Consider the following 26448-nt stretch of genomic DNA (forward strand, 5'->3'; position numbering starts at 1 on the left):
GGCATTGCTCAGCAATCGACCGGCAAGAGCCTCGAACTTTCCTGCGCTCGAGGGGGCTGAAGGTAAATCCCGGGACCCCCGATTTTACAAGTGAAATTTTCCTTTCTTGTCACTGAGAAAGAAAAAAAAAAGCAAGCAAGGAAGAAAAGTACGTTTATGCTATAAAGTTTAGAAATGCAAAAATATTGAATTACATCTGTTTCTTCCACTGGGAGCTAACACATCGTTTATTAAGACTTCACCAAGAGCTACACCTAGTTCTAAAAAGCGCGATCTCATTTACTAAAGATTTTTATTTCGCGGAATTTCACCGCAGGCTTCTTTCTAACCCAAGGCCCGATTCGCGCTCCCTCCCGACTTTCCGCGTCACTCGGAGCCCGAGGTGGCGCTGGAGACAAAATGCTGTCCGGCGGAGGTAAAAATCTGCTACTCTCGGTGAAAATTTGTCGGTCTGGAAACCGCTCGGTTTGGAATTAAACTCTGTCGTTCCGGGTGAAAATGCGTCAGTCTCGGGGGAAATCCGGGAGTTGAGGAAACTCCGAACCCAGCTCCAGACCCTTCCTTGCCAGGCCCGGGCCGCCCCCCACCTCCCCGTGGCCCCGCCCCCGCCCCGCGCTGGGGGTCGCCCCCCGGTCGCCCCCCGGTCGCCTTCTCAGAAAATGCCTGGGCCCCCCCTGCCGGGGACAGCAATCGCCACGCTGGACGACCTGGCCCCGCCCCTGCCGGGCCCGGCGGGCCAATGGGAACCGAGATCGGCTGTGCGTCACGCGGCGCTGGCCAATCGCGGAGGGCCACGATTGTAGAAAGGCTGGGGGTGGCGGGGGCGGCCGGCAGGGCAGCGGCGGCGCGCAATCGCGTAGACAGTCTCTGGCCATGGTGGTGGTGGCAGCCGCGCAGAGCCCGGCCGTCGGGGGCCCCAAAGTGCTGCTTCTGTCCAGCAAGCCTGCCGCCGCCGCCGCCGCCGGATCCCCGGCCGGCCGGGCTCTGCCGCTCATGGTGCCGGGCCAGCAAGGCGCCAGCCCAGAGGAGGCGAGCGGGGGGCCGTCCCAGGCGCGCAAGAGACAGCGCCTCACGCACCTGAGCCCCGAGGAGAAGGCGCTGCGGAGGTGGGCGAGGGTCGAGGCGCGAACCCGGAGGGCGAGAGGCCGGGGTCTAGACCCGATCTGAAACCGGGCCAGGGGGCTGGGGTAACGCTGGGGCGCCCTCGGCCTGGCCGGTCCGGTGCCAGCGTGGCGCGGGGCGGGGCGGGGCAGGAAGCCTGGACTGACCGGATGCACCGCGCCGGGTGAAGTCCAGGGCTACCCAGGCCTTTTGTATTCCCTTCTCTTGTATCTCATTAGAGATGACCAGAGCTGGGTATGCGGGCACCTGAGTTCCAGGCCCCCTTGCTGTGTGCTCACAAAGCCATCGGTCAGCTCCTCCGAACTTGGGTGTAACACGGAGTCGATTAGTCTCTTCTTGGTTTGTCTACTGTTTTGGGGGCCACGGAGCTGAGATGACAGCTATTGAAAGGGCTGTGAGCTCTGTAAGGCTCACTAGTCAAACTCAATCTCTGCGTCCTTAAAGTGGTGTCTGCTTCATGAGGTCGTGGGGGAGACTGAATGAGAAATGCTTAGGACTTAGTCCTCCGTAAATGTGAATTCTTTTATGATCCGTGTGCCTCTTGTGATTTATTAAGTGCCTCCTCCAGCAGACACGGCCCAGCTACCGGGCACTGCCTAGGACACTGGGGCGAAAGGCATCAGCTGTCCCTTATTTGAGTTGGGTTTGGGGAGGGAGGGTTTCTGTCATAATGCTATGGCAGCTTCGTTAGATTTAATCAGTCCAGGTTGGACCCTGTTTGAGGAAGTTGCAGTCAGGAAGCAGTGGGGGAGTTGAAAGGGGAGGAGAAAATTTCTTATGATGCAAGATGGATAATATTTGTGTCCAGCCCCCATGCTGTGGCCAGGGTGGGTGATGCAATAGGAGAGAGAATAAAGCAGGTCTTCAAGCTAGATTGACAGAAGGCAGTATTTTTTTGTTGTTTCATTGAGAGGAGGAGTCTGAAGTATATTTTACGGTTAGTCTACCGTATCCTGTAAATTAAAATGAAAGCACCAGCTGGCTACGTTTTTAAATAAAGGTATAAAGTTTGAGATGACTCAGTGTGGTATATCCTTTCTGTTTTCAGGAAACTGAAAAACAGAGTAGCAGCTCAGACTGCCAGAGACCGAAAAAAAGCTCGAATGAGTGAGCTGGAACAGCAAGTGGTAGATTTGGAAGAAGAGGTAAAAATACTTCAGGCCAAATTCTTATCTTTTATCCGTTGTGTATCTTCCTGTGGTGAATGTTCTGATATTTGCTGCTCATCGCAAGTTGTTTCAGCTCCTTTAGAATACAGTTGACTTTGTAATTAAAAGTTAAACTAATCTAAGTCAGGGTAGATAGGTAGTTGGTTAAGTGGTGAAGCTTGATGAGAGTGGAAGTGATTGACCCTTTAGCATTTGGTGCCAGATCTATCTCAAATTTGCTGAATTACGACATTACGACAAAGTCTATCGAGTTGGCACTATGAAATTAGTGAAAGCAGATAGGAAATCATTGCTTAAACTTGAGACGCTTCCTGGCCTGGCCAAAAGTCCACCAACTGTTCCCTTCCCCTTCTAGGGTCCACGTGTTACCTAATCTTAAATCGTTGTTAGTTATACATCTTGAATGCATCAGGATTATTTCTATGGTTCTTTTTTTTATACATTTTGATTTTATGCTCCATGACTGCCACTTTTCTTATTACCTGCCAGTTCAAGATAGGATTTATTTTTAATATCGTATCTAAATCAAAGCCACAAGTCACCCCTTGCTGAGGTCTGTCTTAGTAGTTGGAGGCATTGTCTTATTTGTGACCCCAAGAAATGGCACTTCTTAAATAGCTTATTTTTATGACCTTGCCTTCTAATACCTACTGTGAACAACTTCATAAGCATAGAGTTTTCCAAAAGGTCAAGGAGAAGCAAAGGAAGCCAATTGCAGTGAATGTTCATCAAGTGGATTCTGAAGTGAAAGAATTAGATGTTTTAATAGCCTCTTATGAACTTTCTTTCAGAACCAAAAACTTCTGCTAGAAAATCAGCTTTTACGCGAGAAAACTCATGGCCTTGTAGTTGAGAACCAAGAGTTAAGACAGCGCCTGGGGATGGATGCTCTGGGTACTGAAGAGGAGGCCGAGACCAAGGTAAGTCACCTTCTTTATTTGGTGCCCTATTTGAGAACTGGTTCTAAGTGACATGACATGACCGATTTCTTTAATGACACATTCATTTTTCAGGTATGCAGTGAATAGTACTAAGTCCTAATAATTAAAATAAGTTACATGGCTCTCTAAGAGCAAACATTAACAAATGGCAACAGCCAACAGGATGTACCATTCCAGCATTAAGAACCAGAATAAGGGGCCGGCCCTGTGGCTAAGTGGTTAAGTTCGCGTGCTCCGCTGTGGCGGCCCAGGGTTTTGCTGGTTTGAATCCTGGGCGCGAGCCTGCCACCGCTCCTCAGGCCATGCTGAGGCAGTGTCCCACATAGCACAACCAGAAGGACCTACAACTAGAATATACAACTATGTACTGGGGGGCTTTGGGGAGAAGAAAAAGAAGAAAAAGATTGGCAACAGATGTTAGCTCAGGGCCAATCTTTAAAAAAAAAAAATTGGAAAAAGAATCAGAATAAGAGAGCCAGTCAAATCTGACGCTAAATGCTACTAAATTATAGTAGTTCTTTAATGAACATGAATGAGTAGAGAAAGGATTCATTGTGATAGTGACAGCTCTCTGACAGTAAGGTGACATATGGGTTTGAATCTATGGACTATGGCAAATTCAATGACAACGCTTAAGTGGTCTAAGATTGACAGTAGGGCAGTTCTACTCTATGAAGGTGATGTTCAGGACAAACAAAAATTACTATCCAAAAAGATTCTGGGTCTGCATTTCACTATAGAACTCTGTTACTTAGGAACATTATTATTAATGAGAATATGATTGAGATATTAAGAATATCGGTCCCGCCGCAGTCTTGCCTTGGGAAGGGAAAATGTTTCATTGCAAAGAAAATCACAATGAAAAGTTAGTCTTGCCTCCCTTTTCTCCTCTCTTCTTGAGGAGGACTCAAGAAAATGGAAATAATAAAGGTAAGGGGAAGATTTCAGCTCTGAAGAATAGCTTGCTAGCTTTCTTGAAAGTCAGGCATCATAGCCGCCGGCATGCATTTCCTCGGGGTCTCTCAGCTTTGGTTTTCCTTCTAGGGGAATGGAGCGAGGCCGGTGAGCGGGTCTGCTGAGTCCGCAGCACTCAGTCTACGTGCGCCTCTGCAGCAGGTGCAGGCCCAGTTGTCACCCCTCCAGAACCTCTCCCCATGGATTCTGACAGTGTGGACTCTTCAGACTCTGAGGTAGAGATTATTTAGATTTACTCAAGTACGATATAACTAGTTAATTCCATGTTTGATGCCTAACATCCCTAACCAGATAGATGAGGGCAGGAGAAGTTAGTTTTGGTTGGGTTAGAGGTGAACGTTGACTGCCTTACTGTTTCCAGGCGATTTAGGACATGGAGTAAAGTGTAGATAGATGGGTCTGGTGGGGCCCGGAGGTCATCCCGGAGCATAAGGATTAATTTTCATTATGGAACCTGGTACTTAAGTGTTCTAGGTAGATTCTCAGGTGCCTTCTCATAGTTGGACTCTGTTTAATTTTTTGCCTTTTGCAGTCTGATATCCTGTTGGGCATTCTGTTCAACTTGGACCCAGTCATGTTCTTCAGATGTCCTTCCCCAGAATCGACCAGCCTGGAGCAACTCCCAGAGGTCTACCCAGAAGGACCCAGTTCCTTACCAGCCTCCCCTTCTCCATCACTGGGGACGTCATCAGCCAAGCTGGAAGCCATTAATGAACTGATTCGTTTTGACCACGTATATACCAAACCCCTAGTCTTAGAGATACCCTCTGAGACAGAGAGCCAAGCTAATGTGGTAGTGAAAATTGAGGAAGCACCCTCCAGCCCCTCAGAGAAAGATCACCCTGAACTCACTGTCTCAGTGAAGGAAGAACTTGTGGAAGATGACTTCATTCCAGAGCTGGGTATCTCAGATCTGCTTTCATCCAGCCACTGCCTGAAGCCATCTTCCTGCCTACTGGATGCTTATAGTGACTGTAGATATGAGGGCTCTTCTTCCCCCTTCAGCGACATGTCCTCTCTGCTTGGTGCAGACCATTCTTGGGAGGACACTTTTGCCAATGAACTGTTTCCCCAGCTGATTAGTGTCTAAGGAGCGATCGAGTACTGTTGCCCTTTTCCTTGACTAATACATTGCCTGGAAGATAGCAGAGAAGCCTGCCTGCTCCATTCAAAAAGCCAAAGTAGAGGGTGTACAGTCCGAGAGAATTCCTCGAAAGTATTTGTCTGTTCAAACCTCATTAGGTCACCCCAAGTATTGGTTTTTGACATTCAACAGTGCAAGGTACTCAGATATACTACTGTAATCGAGAATTAAAGCTTTTGAGGTTGTACCTTTATTTTAGGGCATTAGTTTGCCCTAAAATACTTATGTAAGGGTCACTGGACAAACGTCTCAGACATGGAATTTATGAATGGCCCTTCATCATTCCTTTCCCCTTCTCAGCTTCCCAGGCTCGCCTCCAATTTTAGGTCCTTTAGTTTGCTTCTCCAAGCAGAGAACACCTACCTGAGGGGGCTCCTTTTCCCTCATTTACAGTTCAAGTAAAGATCAAGAATCTTTTACAAAATTATAGAAATTTACTATGTAAATGCTTAATGGAATCTTTCCCTGCTAGTGTAACTTTTGGAAGGTGCTTTCTCCATTTATTTAAAACCTACCCGTGCAATTAAAAAGTGCAATGCAGTGTCTTTGTTCTTTGATTCCTTCTTGGGCCTTAAGTCTTACTGTGCTTGCTCTAGGTGTCTCACTGTTTGCCATGGTAGTGACTTATCCAACTTGAGTAAGCATGCCACTTTTTAGTGACTGAAGGCACTTCCCCCTTAATTAGTACCTCTTTCAATTCCTGGCTGCCGTAAGTGATATAATCTACTCTTGAAGCAGTTTTATATTTCTAACAGTTTCTTCAGCCCAACTGACCAATATCCCACCTAGTAAGTGGCAGAGTTAGAACTCTTAACAAGGGTTTGCTATACCACTTTATGTTAGAGAAGGACATGCCATTAAATACCAAGATTCTCTTGCCATGATTATAGGGATTAAGAGCATTTTCTATCTCAAAACCCCTGGGTTCAATTCTGCCACTGGTTGGCCGAGTAACATTGGACATAGATCACTTATTTCCTCATCTATAAAGGGGCATAATAGTCTTTTTCTCTTAAAGCTTACTGGAGAATTAAAAGATGATGCACTATAAACACTTAGTATATGCCAGGCACCATCCCCAAGCACTCAGGAGTTAATTATTACCTCCTAATCCACTTTGGAAGGGTTTTAATCTCTTAAAGAGGTATATACACTGTAGAACTGGTTTCAAAAAGAAGGAACCTGTTCAAGAAAAAGTCCTGGGGACATGAATACAACCCCAAAGCTACAGAGACTGGATAACCTCATCATCCTTCATGGTGCATCTTTCCCTTGGGATTCCTCTTAGATGACATTAAAGGGCTTCCCTCATTTATACAAATTATTTCACCTATGCCAGCATTATGCCAATATTTATTAAGACTACCTCTGGGGAGGTCAAAGTGAATGAGTGGACAAATAAGGTGGGATTCAAAGAATCCCAAGCTGCAAGGCAAAGCAGGCTATAATTTCAGCCAAGTACAGGGGACTGTGTTTGGAATGACTGGAGGCACGTCCACAAGCATACCAGGAGGCAAGACAGCCTAAGATACCTGCTTGCTGAAGTCAGAGCCCGATCCTAGTGCTTGGCAATACAAGCTTGCTAAAGCTCTGAGTTTCTGGATCCTAAATGTAAGGACAACCTCCAGCTGTCCCCATGATTAAAAACCTGATCACCTGATTTTCTAGAACTGAAAACTTAAGTGCTGAAAATCTATTTAGGGATTGTATAGACAGCTGTAATTACAGATGTATTTTAACCTCCATCGTAACAGAACAAGCAGCTGGAGATTGAGGCTCAAGTAATTTACATTCAGTGACATCACATGAAAGAGGCAGCTGTACTAACAGGAATAACGAATGGGACAGACATAACCTATAGATGATCAGGGTTTTCATTTCCTGCACAGATGGGTGAGAATTACTCAACACACTGTGCTCAGCCTTGAGAAAACACCTGGTATTCAAGGACATTTTCATATTGAAACACTAAATTGAATGGTTAGAAATAAAAATCCAGACCTTTTTCTGCAAAACCAAGGCAAGATTTCTATTAAATGCAAAAGGCTGTCCATAAATAATATTAAAAGAATCAGATGACAGATGTCTGCACACCATTTCCCTGGGCCTTGGAACACCAACCTATGCGCGTGTCTCCCGGCTTCTCTACTAGGTATGCTTCTCGGGCAGACACAAAGTAGGGAGAGAACTGTAGGCAGAAGGTAATGCTGCCTACTCCAGGAATATTGTATGGCATCAGCTACATTCTAACCACCTAAGAAGTACATCTGTACCCTATTATTCCTAAAGTTCATTAAGGCACACAAAGACTGGCTTGTTTACCCAATAATTATTTGCTGAAAGACAACATCCTTGTCTTGCTGGAGCTGTAGTCTAACACGATATTCTAACTGCATGTAGCTCGTCTCTAAAATGCCACTGGTAAAATATTTGAACCAAATCTATATACACAAAACTATATACCCTCAAGGAGTTTAGCATTACATTGCCTGAACACTGGATTGTAGATTATTTCAATGAAATCTAAATTACATTTTAGGTATTGCTGCAAAAAGACCGTAAAACCACTGGTCAAGCAGGAAGAACACTGGGCCTGCTGAGTTGAGTTATAACATTAAGTTATCACTATCTACTTAGGCTTTAGTTTCCAAACCTGTAAAATAAAGAAATTAGACAGCTTTGAGCTGTGATTTCCAAATTTTGGTGAAAAACAAAGCAATATCCTGAATCTTCTGTAATTGCAACCCAAACTTAACTCCACCTGCCCACAAATCAGGGATCCACATTTAAGAAACAATGGTTGTAAATATGCAGGCAATACTGCCACCCAGTGACCTGTCAACTCTTAAGGAATGACCATGTAACTGAACCTCATGGAATCTCCCTATTTCCTATTTTTAAAGGTCCCAAATCTGTAAAAAAAAAAAAAAAAAAAAACCAAAAAACAAAACAACAAGACAACTGTGAACTTTCTATACCATTTCCAACTCCCTATTTGAACATTTTTGAAGACTCAGCCACCACTGCCATCTGAATACTGGCAATCAATCACCACTGCAAATCAGTGCTGTTGACTGACAACAGCAGTGAATTGCTAAGTGAGAGTGGAAAGCATTCTGTGGGTTTTAGAATTGCAAAACATAGTCTGCCTATTTTGGAAATAACTAATTCATTTATGAAACTTACTTTTAACCCAACATAATCATCTCTTCAGAATAAATTTAAGCCTTTCACAGATATGAATGCTGCTTCAAATACAATTTGGAAGAAAGCAAAGCAGTAGTTGATTTCATTTACTTAAGTGCAGGGATACAAATCTATCAAAAAGTCCAAAACACAAGTTTTATTGAAAACAATAAAATACAGAAACACCGGATTCTCATTGTAAAATAAAATTGACATCTTCCAAAACTTTCCTAGTACTGCACCCTTCTTGTCACTATTAGAAAAACAAAACCAAGTTCCAGATCCAAAATAATTAATGAAGCTGCTGATAAACAATCATTCATGGTTCTAGCTCCCGCACTAGTTATTTTTCTAAATTTTATATTTGCACCTTTTCAAGAATGAGTAGCAGCTGTTTTTTTTTTTTTGTTGACTGATTAATATTTGTGAGAACCGGACTTACTTTCTTCATATTAATGAAAAAAAACCACACACACCCTACTCAAACTCAGAGAAAATATACATTTGTTCATTAAAGCTCACCTGCTTTAGATAATTTTTTCTCTTCACACATTAGCATACTAAGCCAATGTTTGATCCATGCTGTAAAAGCTGTACAAAATGAAAAGACCTGTTAATTCCCGAGGGAAACCTTAAGGCAAAAGCAAAAGCCTTACGCTACAAAAGAAACACAAAGCCAAGGCCTGGGGACTGTGGAGAAGGCTCAGATGATTAAGCACCACAAGGATGAAGACAATTTTTGTACAAACAGATGCAAGAAGATAAAGTTTAAAAAGGAGCATTAGACATCTATTTTCCTGCAGAAATAATTATGTCAGATAATTTGACTCCTGAAACAAGTCTGTTTGGATTTTACTGGCCGGAATCTTGATTCTTTTCCATATTTACCAGCGGTATCAGAGCCTTGTTTGGGGGCTCTTCTTTCCTCCTCCTCATCGTACAGACCTTTGATCAGAGGCCTGCTCCACAATTACTATAGAAGACAATCAGTGTGCTTGGGTCCTTCTTTGGAAAGCTGTCACCTCCCCTTCTGCCCTAACACTGGGACTAACTCCAAATTCCGGGCAGTCACTTCATGTTTTTGAGTTGTACCAGAATAAATTTTTCAGCATGGAGATTTCTTTAAGGCTAGAAACTTTACAAGTTGGTCCCATTAAACAATAACCTAAAGGCAGGAGTTTTTCAAACGGCATGAATCAAACACTTGCACACTTCAACAGAAGACAGTTTACATTCATCTCTAAATCTGAGATTAAGAAACTATTAGCTGGTTTCCAACTGGTTTCAATACTGGTTTGAAGTTCGAATAATTTTACTGTGTAGACATTAAATATTTTGTTTAAATATTAAACATTAAATCATTTCCTGACTATCCAGACAGAAATAGAGAAAGCAGGAACAACAGGCAAGAGAAGAAACAGTCCAATTAACAGACTTGTAACTTCTATGCCATCTGTAACAAGAGGAGGGATTTCAGCACAGGTTTCAAAAATGCCTAGGAGCTGGTTTCTAAAAAGTCACCTGTACTTGGCATAAACCATTTTTTCCTACACAAGATATTGTATTCCTACAAAGAGGAAAGAAACTCAGAAAACAAAACAAGAAGAACTAGGGTGGTCTCCTGTTGTGTGATGAATGAGTGTTTAACAGTGTTACCCTATTACACTCATTTAATTAGTTATAGTGGATATTCTGTAGCACTAAAGGAACTGTCATTTTACTTTGCACTACTGAGTCCTTGCCACACAGAAGAGCTCTTCCTGAGAAATAAAAAGTTCAATCCTGGTTATCCCCAAAGGACATCTTGAGCCTGGTTTAGGTCACCAAGACAAAGATTTCCTGCTAGCAAAAGGCTATTCTCAGCTACTAACTTTTAGGCTTACTGCACAAAAGTTGAAGCACCAGGAAAATTGGCCATTTCAGTAAATCTCAATATCATTTGCCCATATATTCTCAGTTAATTATTCAGTCATTGTTTTCTAAACTAACATTAAAAAATGTTACTGAAAAATAACTGGGCTTACCAATTACGCAAGGGAAACCAAGGAGCAACAGTAGCACAAGGCAAAAAAGCCTTGAAGGAAAAACCTTTTCTCTGTAGTCTCATTGCATTTTTGGGGACAAAGAAGTGAGTCACAATGCTACTGGCTATTTAATCAATATAGCTACCCTGAACTGACAACTAATATACACATTTCAGAACCTCCGTTAAATTTCTTAGCAATAGGCTCAAGCTACCACTTTCTTCCCTCCTTCTCCCCAACCATAGTCACCACTGTAAACAGAGCTTCTATCTACAGAAGCAGCTGTGACTCAAGAGGCAGGGCACAGTCGTCGGAGGAGCAACCTTTCACCCTAATGCATCTTTTTCAACCCAAGTGTCTGAATGTTCCCCAAGTGTCTGAATGGTTTAGACAATGTAACAGATGACTTGAGCCACCCTGACACACACAGCTTCTAGACTTGCCTTTGCAGACCGTAATCTCACGTTCCTTTAACAAGCCCCCTACAAAACTGCTTTTCCGTTGAGACAAGCTTCCTTGGCAAAAAGCTGAATTCAAGAAATGGCTACCCAAGATGAGAGTCCCACCCCAAATCACAGGTGGAGATATTATTACACCCGTTTCATAAAATTTTCAAGTCCCTATATTATACAAATAGGCTCACGACTAAACACATGAGCCTTCTAAAATCTGACAACTTTAGTGTAGAAACTGGTTTCTAGAGTTCCATTTCTTCTTCTGTGCAAGCAGCTGTCTCCACACTATCGTAAACAGGCATCCCTGTTTGCCGAGGTTCCAAGAACAGTTCAGTTCTCTGAGGGAAGGCAGCGCCAGCAGCTGCACGCTCAGTCTGGCTCTCTCCTGTGTAGTTCTTAGCACTGGAGGATGGCTTTGGCTTGTCAGAAAGGAGTTCAGGAAGAGGTTTCCAGAGCACAAGCTCCATGGAAGGACGGCTCCTAAGACATAAAATATAGATTTTTATCAAAAATTTTAGGATATGAAAATAAGAGGTTGAAAAGCTGATGTCTGCTACCTAATATATAGAGTTAAGAACTGACAGCATCAAAAGAGATTTATGATAATCCAAATTAATCTTTAGAAAGGTCACTCAAATACATAAAATCTTACAGTTCTGCACCTTTTTTTAACCAAACCAACTGGTTGTATCGATGCTGTGATTAAAAGTAAGATACACATCCAATGTGAAAAATAGAGGCCCTTAATTTAACACTATTTTTTAAAATTGTGGTTCCTACTAGGAGATGTGGGCTACTATCTTGTACTAAAGCATTATAAATGAAAATGAAACACTGGACAAACACATTAAAAGGGTCTCAGTATGCTTTCTGCTTACTATAGCTATGAAGTATAATGCTTTTTTCAGTAAGCCAAAACGATTATGTCGCCAATGTCTATGCCTGCCCCTGAGCCCTCCCCCATCTAGGGATGGTTTGATTATTTCTGGGACCCAAAGGCAAGTAAGGCAAAATAAAACACAATGAAGAATACCTCCCAAAGGCTTGCTTCTGGAAAATGACCAAGACCAGAAAAGTGCTATGTTTTAGGCTGGAGGACAATGTGACCTGCCTACTCTTGGCTAAACAATATACCCACCCTCAGGGCTGGATAGTTAATTATAAACTCAAGTTAGGGGGCTAAGGCAAAACCTCTGTGATCGCATGACAAGCAGCAGCTAAAGCCACTCTGGCAAAAGGCAATAATGCCTCATCTACCTGGCATGATTGGGACTGGTGTCCTAGGAGAATTTTTCAGATATGAGACACACTAAGTACTAAGTCTAAGCCTTTCTAGGCAACACCTAAATGGCCCTTTATAACTTGCCTACTTTTTTACACAGCAGATAATGATGACTTGAGATCATCTAGACACAAGGACTAAAAGAATTACAGGGCTATCATTAGTTCTCAATTAATAGGCCCCAGGCTGCTTTGCCTTTTTTTTAGGTTCTTAAGTTTCCTTTCCAGTTTTCTCTCTTGTCCTCACACTAGACTATCACTACTTGCTACTACGAATTTGTTTGTTCTGTTCTCACTTGCTGTGTCTGTGTATCTACTCTGATGATCTAGGAAAGCAGATAACTGAGCTCATTAAGTTGTGTCTAAATTAAGAGCAAAAGGACTCTGAGAGCTAAACGCCTGAAGGGCTATACATTATGAGCCGAGAGTATGAGCTCTGGTTTGTGGCCTCTGTAACAACTATTTCGATTGCTGGGAGAGTTCTGTTTGCTTGTTTCCTGGGTCTCAATAGTGCTCCTGGACAACTGAGAAAGCCAGGTAAACAAGAGGTTTTGAAATGTGGTTCCTATAGCCCGTCACCAGAGTTTAAGAGAATGGGCTTAGACATCCCATTCCTAAATATGAGACTATAGTGCATTTCAGGACTTCAAAAGCATCCAGGGGTAAGCAGGCAAGGCAGCCACTACTGCGTATGTCAAACTCCTGCTTGCACAGCATTTTGCTCACCTGCAGTGAACTAAGAAAAGGTCTGTCTCCATCCTGGGCTAACACAAAACCTACTGTGCTTTCACTTGGTTGGTGATCAGGAGATGAAGAGATGGTTAGGATAGGACAGGTAATGGCTAGAGACATTGAGTTTTCCCTCCAAGATCAACCAGGAACCAAAACTTACATGGACTCAATCATTTTCTTTGTAAAAACTTCATCAAATTCCCTCTTCAAACCTGTTTTCATGGTATCAGAAAGGACAAGACTGGGGAGATGGTTAATATTTCTGTCAGCTTCAACTTCTTCATCTTCGTCAATTATCCTAAATAAAGACAGCAAAAGCAGAGAAAGAAAAATTATTTAGTCAAGCTACTATATAGTCTAGTAATGGGACAAAATTTAAAAAATAAAAAAGATGGGCCAGCCCCGTGGCTGAGTGGTTGAGTTCGTGGGCTCTGCTTCGGAGGCCCGGGGTTTTGCTGGTGCGGATCCTGGGCGCGGACATGGCACTGCTCATCAAGCCGTGCTGAGGCGGCGTCCCACATGGCACAACCAGAAGGACATACAACTAGAATATACAACTATGTACTGGGGGATTTGGGGGAGAAGAAAAAGAAAGAAATAAAAAAGATAAAAGCAACAGATGCTACAGGAAAAGATCAAGTAAAATATGAGGCCATACCTGAGTGAAAAAAGTACATCCAGGAGTTATTCAACATTTAACAAAATAGTTTTACATTATATGCAATTAAATTTGAAGAATGTGTCCCTGAAAACTCCCATAAACCAAAATTCAGTATCCAGAGATAGTAAAAATATTTAGTACAGTTTTACGAGAAGAGCTTACTTTAACATTTAATGTGTGCATTTTGAGTTCCCTGATCTTCAAAGTGAGAGGATGAGGATCAAAGTATTACCAAATGATGACTTAGATGAGCTTCAAAGAGTAGAGACATTACAGGAGAAAGCAATCAGTCAGCTACGTACACTGCCCATTTACCTGTCCTCAATTTCCTGAAGCCTCCTTCGGGCAACTTCACACTGTGGTTCTCCGGTTGTCTGATCCATTTCTTCACAAATAGCATCTAACATGCCAGGCGCAGAAAGGCCACCAGTGCACGGATCTACTCCTTGGCCCTCTATGTCCTGATGCGCACAAAGAATCCAGTCATTAGGACCAGCACAGAGCCCTGCTTCAGTTAGCCTTTTCTTTCTCACTGGACAACTGGAAAAAAAAAATTTCAATGAAAATCCTAATATAAATGAAATATATATCATCCCTATTTCTAAACAAATTCTCACATAAAAAACCCTCTAATTTTTGACAGTCTGTGTTTAGAAGATAGAAGATCAAGTATTTTCTTTTCTCTCATTCTTAACAGCCTCCCTGAGATGTTTTCTTCTACTGCTCTTGGCCAAATTAGGCTGCACCTGCAAGATTCTGCCTTTCTAGTTGAGAAGCATTCAATGTGGGAACTTAAGGTCATTCCTATTTATTTGGGTCTAGACAGGTCAAGCGGGAAGAAAACAAAAATCACAAAGCAGCAATTCAGTGCCAGCCACGTTTCGTCACACTGCTGCTGCTCCATCAAACTGGGCATACGGGGTGGGTGGCCTGCAGGCATTCTATGTTCTCTTATGGCAAAACAGATGCCTCACTAGGTCTCTTCCAAGTACTACAAGGTGCAAATGATACTGCTGATTTCTTGGTCCTTCCCAAAAGTGTCAGACTGTCACTTGGCTCTATGAGTCTCCGATGAATAATGGGCTACACTTTCCTCCTACTATGCAACATAAACCATCTTTAATTCCTAGAAAAATTTATATTTCATAGAGACCTTAGAGTTCATCAAATACAATTTCTTTGTTTTGCAGATTAGAAACTAGGATCTAGAAAAGCTAAAGTGCCCCTCCAAAGTGTCACAGAGTAGAGCTGCATGTTGGACACCAGACCCCAGAGCTCCTGAATCCTACCTCTATGCCATTTTCACTAAAACCTCCAGCCTCCTTACGGAAGTTCAACTGTTCAAGCTCTTGCCATGAGCTAGGATCTGCAAGCACTATGACATGCCCAGTTTAGTTGAACGCTATCTGAAGCAAGTTAAATAGACAATTGGCTCTGTTTCATTTAAGCATATAGACCAAAAGTACTTTATTGCCTGGGCATCAGCAAGTGACTCTCAAAACCAGAACACAGCTCTGCAACCAAAAAAATTCATTAATGGCTACAATAGGTTCTGATTCTCTAAAGTGAGGGTCAAAGGAAGCGGGATGCGTTTTATAAGGAGAAATTTCTATTCCATGTTAAGACTATGAAAATCAACATTAAAGTCTGGCAATCTGACAAGTAAATATGCTCTCTTTAACTTAGATTTTTGATTGGAATCAACTATTAAATCATGTTTAGTTTATAATTAGCTTTAATTTGTACGTATTAAGAATGTCTAGCTGTACATCAAATATTTCTGCAATATTTTCATAGTTTTAAAAGTATGTAATGTTTGGAAAGCAGAAGAAAAAGTTATACACAGAAGAAACCAGCTAAGAAAAAGCAGAAATAAATCTAGAGGGGAACAGGTAATTTCCTAGCACATCTAACAATTCAACTGAGTGTAAGAGCTGGGTTCTGATCTCTGACCTCCAACATGATTTGGACTAAATTATTTCATGCTTGTAGGTCTATTTTGCAAATAATTAGAAATCAATGATGATTAAGTTCCAAAGAAGATGTGATATAAAAGACTTCAGAGTACTGATAAGAGCTATGGAAGTGGCAGCTGGGCAGCACACATCCAAATGTCAAGTCCCTCATCCTCCCAGGGCTTCAATCTCTCCATCTGTAAATTAAAGGTGGTTAACTAAGCCAATAGTTTTTACACTTCAAAGTTTTTATTTTTAACACTGGAACTCTTTATTCAATAATCTCTTAAAGGGAACCCCAAAAGATAATAGCAGAGGTCCCTGGGTATCCACAGCAATCCCAAGGTAATAACACATTATCTGGTCCAGTGGTTTTTAAACTAAGGCAACTTTCAAATCTACTGTCTTCCTAGTCTATGTATCAACAAGGTTAGAAAATCCAAAGTTTCTGCTGGCCAAAAAAAATCATACACAAAGTTAAAAGACAAATGCCAAATTTTGGGAAAACATTTGTAACACACATAATAAACTGATTTCCTTATTAAAGATTTCTTATAGATTAACAAGATCAATAAGCCAATAAAAAACTTGCAGAAACATGAATGATTCACACACAATTAAACACAAATGACCTAAATGAAAAGACGTTCAACATCACTTATAATTTACAAAATACAAATTAAAAGTGATCTAATTTCTTTTTAACTATAAAATCCTATGCTCATAAAAGTATAAACAATTTAATGAACAATTACAAAACAAACATCCATGAAAATAACTTTCAAGATCGAGACTGGTGCCAGCATCCCCAAATGATACTCTATTCCCTCCTCCCTACAGGTAAACGCTGTCTTCTATGGATATTTTTTTTTCAAAAACATGCTATCATGCATGCAGACATGCATCCTTACACAATGTTTAGTTTTGTCTGGTTTTGAACCTTATATTTAGGGAATTATACTATCTACGTTCTTGTGATGTTTCTTTTGCTCTTCTTATAAGACACATCCATGTTGCTAGGTGTAATTCACTTTTTTTCTTTTTGCTGAATAGAACTCCACTGTATGATCTTGTAATTTACTTTATCCATTTTACCATTAAGGGACATTTGGGCTGTTTCCAGTCATGAGTATTATGAGCAAGGATGCTATGAACTTCCTTGCACGTGTCTCCTGATGTGCATGTGTCCACACTCAGGAGGGGAAGTGGTGGGCAAAAAGAGTATGCGTGCCTTCACATTATTAGATAATGCCAAACTGTTTCCCAAAGCGCTTGTACCAGTTTACGTTCTCAGCTATAGCATGTGAGTTGCTGCTGCTCTGTGACAGCTCCAATATCTGGTAGTAGAGTGAGGAGCTCATTGTGGCTTTAATATGCATTTCCCTACAAGACTGATGAGGTCGAACATCTTTTTATCTGCCTGATCATTTGGAAATCCTCTTCAGGGAATCCTTTCACTCCTTTTTCTCAACAGACTGCCTATCTATGAGACGCAACTTTTTACCTATCAGATGAGTCAAAAAGTTTGAAAATACAGTTCTGGTAAGGTGTAGAAACAGGCACTCCCACTGTTAAAAGAAGTATAAAGTGGCAAAACTCTTGTTCAAAATTTAAAATGCATGCACTCTGTACAACCAGAGGCACTCACAACTAGAACAGACAACTGCGGACTGGGGGCTTTGGGGAAAAGGAGGAAAAAACAAACAAATAAATAAAATGCATACACTTTTAAGACCCAACAATTCCCCATCTAAGACTCCACACTCACCTACTTGTAAGTAAATACAAAGAACTTAAAAAGAATGGTCACAGTTAGTAACGGCAAAAGATTAGAAATAACTTAGAAATCCATCAATAGCAGACCGGTTAATTATCTATGCCTAGGCTTCCAACGGAATTCCATCCAACAATTGAAAAAAAAAAAAAAAATTAGGCAGAACTCGATGTGCCCGAACGCAACAAGCTCCAGGAGTAAAATGAAAGATCAACGTGTTGCAGTGGAAACAGTATCTTCCTACAAACGTAAAAAACCAGAGGAATATACAGCTATCCGCTGGCAGGTTTTCTGGTTATCTTCCAAAGGGGAAACGGCAAAGAGGGCACAGGCGTAGACCGGGGAGAGCGGTGAGCACGGACTGGGACGATTTTCAACGTCTCCTTTCGCACATTTGGACGTCTTCTCCCTCGCGCATGTAATAATATTCACGCGGCTCAAAACGCAAACATTACAATCGGTCACAGAGCGAAAAGTTCCCCTCTGCCCTGCCAGCCACCCAGCTACTTTCTCTAAAAGGCAACAACGGTCTCACTCCCTGTGCCTCCCTTCGGGGCCACCTGTTTCACCCTCCCACTTACAACAAGGAGGTGGGGATACGAAATAGGCTAACCGAAGGGACCATAAAGTGAATCAATGGCACCTGAAACTTACTCATCGTCTTCCTCCTGCTCTCGCTTGTGTTTCTTTTTGCAGCGACCCGAAACACTGTTGAGACAGACAGACAGGCAGTCAAGGGAGAGACAGGGGGCTCGCGCTCTCAGCATCCCCTCTTTCTTGCTCCAACACGCTTGCCCACCCCACACGTCCTAGCTGTCCCTGTCCTTGCCGAGGGGGCTGGACACTCAAGTCACACGGCCAGCCGGGCGCGCGCTGGGTGGTCCTGACCTCACTGGAGCCTGAAGTCCACACTTCTCATTCGTCACGGGAGCGGGAGGAGGACCCGGGGGCACCAGCGGAGGGAAAGGCGTTCGGGGCCGGCGCCGCGCTCAGCGCTCGTTCCCACGACCTCACCCGCAGGACCCGCGCTGTCCCACTTCGCGCAGGAGGAAACTGAGCGACCGAGGGGCAGCGGCCGCGCCGCGGGGACGTGCGGCTCCGCGGGGTCCGGAGCGGACTCGGGCGCCCTGGAGTTGGCGTCTCTGGGGATCAGTTTCCTCCTCCGCACGCTGCGCCCGGGGCTCGGGAGGAGGGAGGGGAACCAGCCCGCCCGCGCCCGCCCGGGGGCTCACCGTCCGCGCGCCGTGCCCCCGCCGGGGCTGCTCGGGGCGGCGCGGGGTCCCGGCCGCGGCACCAGCTCGGCGCCGTCCGCCCCCGGCGGGAAGGCCCGGCCCGAGAAAGCCGGCGGCGGCTGCAGGAAGTCCGAGCTGCCACTCAGGGGGAGGCCGCTGAAGGGCCGGCCGAGTGCGGCCATGGCCGGGGAAACGAGGAGACTGCGCCCGCGGCCCCGGCCGCCCGCGTCCCCAGGCCCAGCAGCTGTGGCCACAGCGACTGCCGACAGGCACCCGCCTCCGAGCCCGCTCTCGACCCCACGTCACGCCTTCTAGAACCCTCCACCCCGGGCCGCCCAGGGGCACGCCGGGATTTGTTGTGTGTGGAGAGCCGCTGCCGCGAGGGATGCCGGGAATTGCAGTCCTTGCAGACTACAAACAAGATGGCTGCCTCGGCTTGGCCGTTGGGCTGTGAGGATGGCTCTGGTGGGCCTAGAGCATAAGCCAGGTTCGAATCCTCAGTTTGCAAGTTACGTAACCTCTGTACCTCACTTTTCTCAGTAGTAAAACCTGTCTTCATAGAGTTTATGGGAGAAGTCAATGAATCAAAACATCTAGAGTCTTTAGAACATTGCTTGGCACGCACTACACACTCATTAAATATCAACTATTAATTCCTTCCATGTTTTAATGTAAGTGAAGTTGGTGAATACTTAGAGGGAACAGCACCGAGGATCAGTGAAAACCTCAGAGCGCTTGTGAGAGGTACTGGCAAAGATAGTCGACCCCATTTTTCCCTTCTCAGGGAAGGGCTCCCTCATCCAGTTTGAGTTGCTTATGCCAACGTCAACGCCCTTTAGCCAAAAACCACCAAGAACACGCCTATAATTGAACAAAGATGGATTTATTGACTCCTTGCAATGAGGGAGTATCTCAGCAAGAGGGTGTTAGCCAAGGCTTCTTATAGGATTTGGGTGTGTCTTAGGTGATTTGGGGGAAGGTTGAAGGACAGCAGGACTTTGCTCTGGAATTAATAGTTAGGAAGCTGGGATAATTCTATGATTATTTTAGCCAATCTTTTCGAGAAGGTGGGAGGGATGGAGGGAGGTAAGGAAGCAATAGTCCTTCCTACTGACCAGGATGGGGGAATGTTTGGTCATTTTTGTGGTTTGGACAAGGCTCACATTTTTTCTTGATCCATCGAAGTCAGTCTTAGTCCCTGTTTGATGCTGACATTCTGTGAAATTGTTTAACAGGAAGACATCAAGTCCTACCTGAAAGTACCAGGTCAGTTTCAGCTGTCGGAAGATGCTTTTATCATTCTAACCCAAAACCTAAGCATCGTGATTGGTGCCTCTTTTTTGTTCAGCTCCCTATTTAATCAATTAGCAAGTCCAGTGGGCTTTACTTCTGAAATGCTTCTAGATTCTCTTCATTTTTCTCCATCTCCATTGCCCTCATTATGGTCTAAGAAAAAATGAATGAACTCCTTTTGCCTAATGTAATAGAATAGAATAGGTTTACGTTTTCTGTGTGGCATTTACAATCCAGTTTTGTTTTCGTAAGTTAACACCCTTGCTTACCTCAACTAGATATGAAAGATAGTTTTCTGGGTCATTGCAATCCTGTGTTTATGCTAACGAATGAGATGACTCCAGATAGGGGCCGGTCACCAGAAAGACCAACTATGTGATTAGAAGATTTAGGGCTTTGAGCCAGCCCAACCTCTAGGGAGGGGAAGGAGGCTGAAGGTTGAATTCAACTACATGGTCAATAATTCAGTCAATAATGTTTGCATAATAAAACCCCAATAAAAACTCTGGACACCAAAACTCAGTGGAGCTTCCCGGTTGGTGAACACATTGATGGCTGGGAGGGTGGTACCCTGATTCCATGGGGAGACAGCATGGAAGATCTGTGTTCAGGACCCTCCCAGATCTGGCACTATGTGTCTCTTCATTTGTATCCTTTAAAATACAATCGTAATCATAAATATAACTTTTTCTTGACTTCTGTGAATCATTCTAGTGAATTGTTGAACCTAAGAGGGGTCATGGGAACCTCCTGGATTTGTAGCCAGTCTGTCATAAGTATGGATGACCTGGGAACTCCACTTGAGGCTAGCATCTGAAATAAGGGCAATTTTGATGGACTTCAACCTGTGCCCTTAAAGCTGTGGGGTCTCACGCTAACTGTGGGTTGTTAGCATTGGAATTACACTGCAGGATTGCAGTGGTGTCAGAATAGCAAAGGACCGAGAATAGCCAAACAATCTTAAAAAAGAATGAAGTTGGTGGACTCCAACTTTCTGTGATGAGAAAAACAACTTGTTTTTCTGAGTTGCTACCTAGGCGTTTTACAGTATGATAACCTTGCTCACACCCCACATCTGGACATTTAGCTAAGAACCTGAGCTTAGGATCCCGCTGTAAGTTCCTACTTTGCTTTTCCTGGGGCACCCAACTTAGAGTTAAGCCCACAAAAAGTTAGTGACCTCTGCCCCAACCACCTTATAAATAACAGGGGGTTGCTATGTGGCTGTCTCCTGCTTGCTAGTGACCTGGGAAGGAAGACTGCCATTCTCCTGGTTCATTCTGGCCATCTCCCTACCCCCAGCCCCATCCCCGCACTTCTGGGATTTGTGAGTAATAAATCTTTTGACTTTACTTCCTTTGTGTGGGTGTATTGAAACTGTACCTTCAATCAAAATGGCCCTGTGGGTTTCACTTCCCCAAAGTGGGAACTCAGAAACTAAGGGAGCTATCTGCCCACCCCATGTGGGTGGCTTGTGCCTCCTCATTCAGCAGGTCATAATCTGCATATTCGTTTTTTTTTTTTTTTTTGGATTGGCCCTGAGCTAACATCTGTTGCCAATCTTTTTTTTCTTCTCCCCAAAGCCCCCCAGTACCTAGTTGTATATTTTAGTTGTAGGTCCTTCTGGTTGTGCTATGTGGGATGCTGCCTCAGCGTGGCTTGATGAGCAGTGCCATGTCCGTGCCCAGGATCCAATCTGGTGAAACCCTGGGCCACTGAAGCACAGCTCGTGAACTTAACCACTTGGCTAGGGAGCTGGCCACTCTGCATGTTCTTAATTCAATACGCTAGCTCTAGCTTTTCAACACACTTTCCAATTTCAAAACAGTGTGGTATTGGTATAATGGTAGACATATAGATCAATGGAATTGAATTAATAAATACAAAATATACCCTCACATTTATGATCAATTGATTTTCAACAAGGTACCAAGACAGTTCATTGGGAGAAAAGAATAGACTTTTCAACAAATGATGTGGGACAATTGGATAGCCACATGCAAAAGAATGAAGTTGGACCCTTGACTTGCACCATGTACAAAAATTAACTCAAAATGGATTATTGACCTAAATGTAGGAGGTAAAAATATAAAACTCTTAGAAGAAAATACAGAGGTAAATATTCGTGATCTTGGGTTAGGTGATGGTTTCTTAGATATGACACCGAAAGCATAATAATAAAAGAGAAGATTGATTAGTTGAACTTCATCAAAATTAAAAACTTCTGTGGTTCAAAGGATTTCAAGAAAGTAAAAAGATAACTCACAATTTGAGAGAAAATATTTGCAAATCATGTATTCAATAGGAGACTTTTAACCAGAATATATAAGAAAATTCTTACAACTCAATAATAAAAAAGACAACCAGGTTTTAAAATGGGCAAAGGATGTGAATAGACATTTCTTCAAAAAAGATTTTCAAATGGCTAGTAAGTACATGAAAATATGCTCAACATCATTAGTCAGAAATGCAAATCAAAACTACAATGAAATACCACCTTACACCGACTAGGATAGCTAAAATTAAAAAGACAGACAATAACAAGTGTTGACATGGACGTGGAGAAACTGGAACCTTCATACACTGCTGGTGAGATTGTAAATCGTATAACCACTTTGGAAAACAGTTTGGCAGTTCTCAACATATTAAACATAGAGTTACCATATGACCCAGTAATTCCACTCCTAGGCATACACCTGGGAAAAATGAAAAGATATGTCCACACAAAAACATGTACATTTATGCTAAGTGAAACAAGCCAGTCACAAAAGACCGCTTATTATCTGGTTCTGTTCATACGAAATGTCCAGACTAGGCAAATCTACAGGTTAGTGTCTGCCGAGGGCAGGAAGTGGGGAGAGGAAGGGGAGGATGGAAAGTGATTGTCAAGGCTGGCCCCATGGCCGAGTGGTTAAGTTCATGTGCTCCGCTTGGGTGGCCCAGGCTTTCGCCGGTTCGGATCCTGAGCACGGACATGGCACCGCTCATTATGCCACGCTGAGGTGGCATCCCGTATGCCACAACTAGAGGGACCCACAACTAAAAATATGCAACTATGTGCCAGGGGGCTTTGGGGAGAAAAAGGAAAAATAAAAATCTTAAAAAAAAAAAAAAAGAAAAAGAAAGTGATTTTCTTTTTGAGATGGCAAAAATGTTCTAAAATTAGATCCTGGTGATGGTTGCACAGCTCTGTAAATAGGCTTAAAACCACTGAATTGTACACTTTAGATGTGGGGACTTTGTCGTATATAAATTACATCTCAGCGCAACTTTGAAAAAAACAAACCTGGTAGAAAGGTTGTGGGAGAGGAGCTCACACCTACCTCCGGCTCTCGGTGGTTTCTGACACCTACCGAAAGGAAGCGATAGCTATGCATGACCAGGCTGCCTCAGGTCCGTTTGCAAGACAAACCGCCTTTCCTGCTACAGGTGTGTGCCATTTTTTTTCTAACGTATGCTTTGAGGGTTTGGTAACTATTGTGAGTAAGAGATACATAGGAGTTATAGTGAGGTTTCCTCTACTTCTCTGAGAATTGGAAACTAAAGAAGCCAGACAAAATATGAACTATTATCATAATGATGAAAGCAAACATATATAAAAACAGCATGCAGAGAAATGATGGCTCCTCAGCCAACACTTGTAATATAATTGGTATTTAGGACCATGTTTTCTTTTTCTCTTTTTTTTATTGTGATAAAATATGCATAACATAAAATTTACCTTCTTAATCATTTTTAAGTGTACATTTTTTCCCCTTTTTTCTCCCCAAAGCCCCCTCATACATAATTGTGTATATTTTAGTTGTGGGTCCTTCTAGTTGTGGCATGTGGGATGCCACCTCAGCACGGCTTGATGAGCGGTGCCATGTCCATGCCCAGGAGTCGAACCGGCAAAACCCTGGGCCGCCAAGGCAGAGCGCACAAACTTAACCACTCAGCTACGGGGCCGGCCCCATAAGTGTACACTTTTTAAGTGTACAATTCAGTGGCATAAAGAACATTCACATTGTTGTGCAACCATCACTGCCATCCACCTCCAGAACTTTTTCATCTTCTCAAACTGACACTCTGTACCAGGAGCACATTTTCTGAAATTAGGGACCTGAGTTTGATTTTCCTCAAACTATTATTATGTGAATTTGGAAGAGCTCCTTTGCCACTCAAAGCCTTAGTTTCTCCATCTGTGAAATGGGGGTGATAGTTCCTGCCTGAAAGGGCTAATTCAAGGATTCGGTGAGAAGGGGAGCAAGAGGTGGTTATAAAAGGCCTGCTCACCAGATCTCTATCTCCTGCCCAGACATTTTTCCTCAGCTTCAAGCCAACCTCCAGTTGCCTATTGAACACCTATTGGAAATCCCAAGGACACACACACATCCTGTCCAAAGCAGAGCTCAGCCCCTCCTCCACCCCAAGCTGCAGCTCCCCTTCCTGGGTCAAGGCCTGTCTATCCTCCAGTGCACACACCATGAATTTCAGGTCCCTTAACTAAGCCCTCACCAGAACCAATATGTTGCTAAGTCCTAGTGGTCCCATCTCCTACAACACTCTTGAATCTGTCCACTTTTCCCCCTCACCACAATGCTGCCTTAGTTCAGGAACCATCACCTCTCAACTCTCCTGAAGTCCCCACATAGTCTCCCTTTCTCCTCCTGATCTGGTTGCCTCGTTCTCAGTGTCATCTCTGCCACTTCCCCACTCCCACCCTCACCCACTGCGGTAAGATTCTTCTTCATTTGCATGCCATTTCTCCTGCTTACCTGTCTGAAAATGCCAAATGCCTTCCTATTCTTCAAGACTTAGCTCACGGGGTGCTGCCTCCAGGAAGCTTCCATGATTCCACCCCTAACCCTGGTCTAGGTTAGGAGGCCCCCTCTCTGCTCCTATCTCATTCTATGCTTCCTATCAATATTTGCCAAGTGCAGGGCTAGGCTCTGTGCTAAGCACTTTGTGTGGATGACTTTATGTACTCTTCACTCCTCAGGTTATATCTATACCTCCTCGTTATCCGCATTTTACAGATGAGAAAACCGAAACAGAGAACTTAACTGCTCAGGGTCACACAGTGAGTAACAGGAAGTACCAGAGGAAACTCAGTTCTGACCTCATGAAATCTGCAGTATCACAAATATAATTTGTAACTTCTTCTTCCTTCCTGAGTCCACAGGTGAATAGTCTCATTTTTTTTTCCTTGAGGAAGATTAGCTCTGAGCTAACATCTGCCACCAATCCTCCTCTTTTTTGCTGAGGAAGACTGGCCCTGAGCTAACATCCATGCCCATCTTCCTCTGCTTTCTATGTGGGACGCCTGCCACAGCATGGCTTGACAAGCAGCACACAGGTCCGCACCTGGGATCCCAACCGACGAACCTGAGCCGCCGAAGTGGAACACGTGAACTTAACCTCTGCGCCACTGGGCTGGTCACTCATTTTTTTAACCTTGCTGCTCTCACATCACCTCCTCTGCAAAGCCTATTCTGTCCCTTCCCCTTTTGCCAGCTGACTTAGTGGTTTCTTGCTTCATGCTTCCATGGGTCCTGGCAGCCCCAGGGAAATTTCCTGTTAAAATCCCCATTCCAGCTTCTCTTGAAAAAATCAGGAGATTGTCAACACAGTGTCTGAGTCTCACCATGCCAGCAAATACCAGAGCCAAGTGGCGTCTCCTCGCTCCTCTCCAGCTTTGAGGCGGGACACGTCCTCTCCATTTCCTGGGAGACCTCACTCTGTTCCAATAGCATCCACTTCCACCACCATCAGCCCTGTGTATTTCCTGCCTGGAGCCCCTACCCCTCTGTACTCTCATGATTCATTTCTGAGTCTCTTTTGCCTCCTGAGAGCAACCCCTGGAAAGGAAAACATGGTGTCTTGTCTTAATTTTTTCTTTTTCTTTTTTTTTTTTAAGATTGGCACCTGAGCTAACAATTTGCCAATCTCTTTTTTTTTTTTTTTTTGCTTTTTCTCCCCAAATCCCCCCAGTAGATAGTTGTATATTTGTAGTTGCGGGTCCTTCATAGTTGTGGCATGTGGGATGCCGCCTCAACGTGGCCTGACAAGTGGTGCCATGTCTGCGCCCAGGATCTGAACCGGTGAAACCCTGGGCCGCCAAAACAGAGCACACAAACTTAACCACTCGGCCACAGGGCCGGCTCCTTCGTCTTAATGTTTTCATCTGGCCAACTCTGATATATCCAACATGTCACAAAAAGCGACAGAACCAAAGGAATTCTTTGTTAAACAAAGCTTTAGGTCCAAGTCTGTTGCAGCCATTTGTCACTTGCCATTGAACACAATAGGTGGCATGACTGCTTTCTTGACTCAGAGAGCACATCTTTCTCTTTGCCGGGCGGCAGCCACAGAGACAGGAAAAAGTCCTTTAGCAATGGAGGTGCCTTCCTCTCTGGTTATAGATTGTTTGTTCTGTAATTCTCTCAGCTGCGATGGGCCCTCCCATTGGCTTCTGTGCAGAAAAGAATTAACATAGCAGCCCTGAGATTGCATATCCTTAGA

The 26448-nt window shown here is 43.6% G+C and overlaps 2 protein-coding genes across 2 annotated transcripts; one reads left to right on the top strand and one right to left on the bottom strand.

The window, feature by feature from the left end:
• The first annotated feature begins 826 nt into the window (after nt 1-826).
• Nucleotides 827-5891, top strand: XBP1 (X-box binding protein 1). The gene is given in 6 exon segments (XM_014742035.3): nt 827-1106; nt 2171-2267; nt 3083-3211; nt 4277-4312; nt 4315-4422; nt 4740-5891. Coding segments are annotated over 6 exon segments (1161 nt in total). The 5' UTR covers nt 827-873; the 3' UTR covers nt 5298-5891.
• A 2783-nt stretch (nt 5892-8674) lies between these two features.
• On the bottom strand, nt 8675-18996 carry CCDC117 (coiled-coil domain containing 117). Its single transcript, XM_023646925.2, has 5 exons — nt 18652-18996; nt 18074-18127; nt 14006-14230; nt 13190-13327; nt 8675-11496 (listed from the first exon to the last, which is right to left on the bottom strand). Exons 1-5 carry the CDS (start codon nt 18831-18833, stop codon nt 11259-11261), a joined length of 837 nt encoding a protein of 278 aa, XP_023502693.1. The 5' UTR covers nt 18834-18996; the 3' UTR covers nt 8675-11258.
• Nucleotides 18997-26448: the final 7452 nt, after the last annotated feature.

The sequence above is a fragment of the Equus caballus genome, chromosome 8 (assembly GCF_041296265.1).
Source record: "Equus caballus isolate H_3958 breed thoroughbred chromosome 8, TB-T2T, whole genome shotgun sequence".
In the NCBI taxonomy this organism is placed as follows: domain Eukaryota; kingdom Metazoa; phylum Chordata; class Mammalia; order Perissodactyla; family Equidae; genus Equus; species Equus caballus.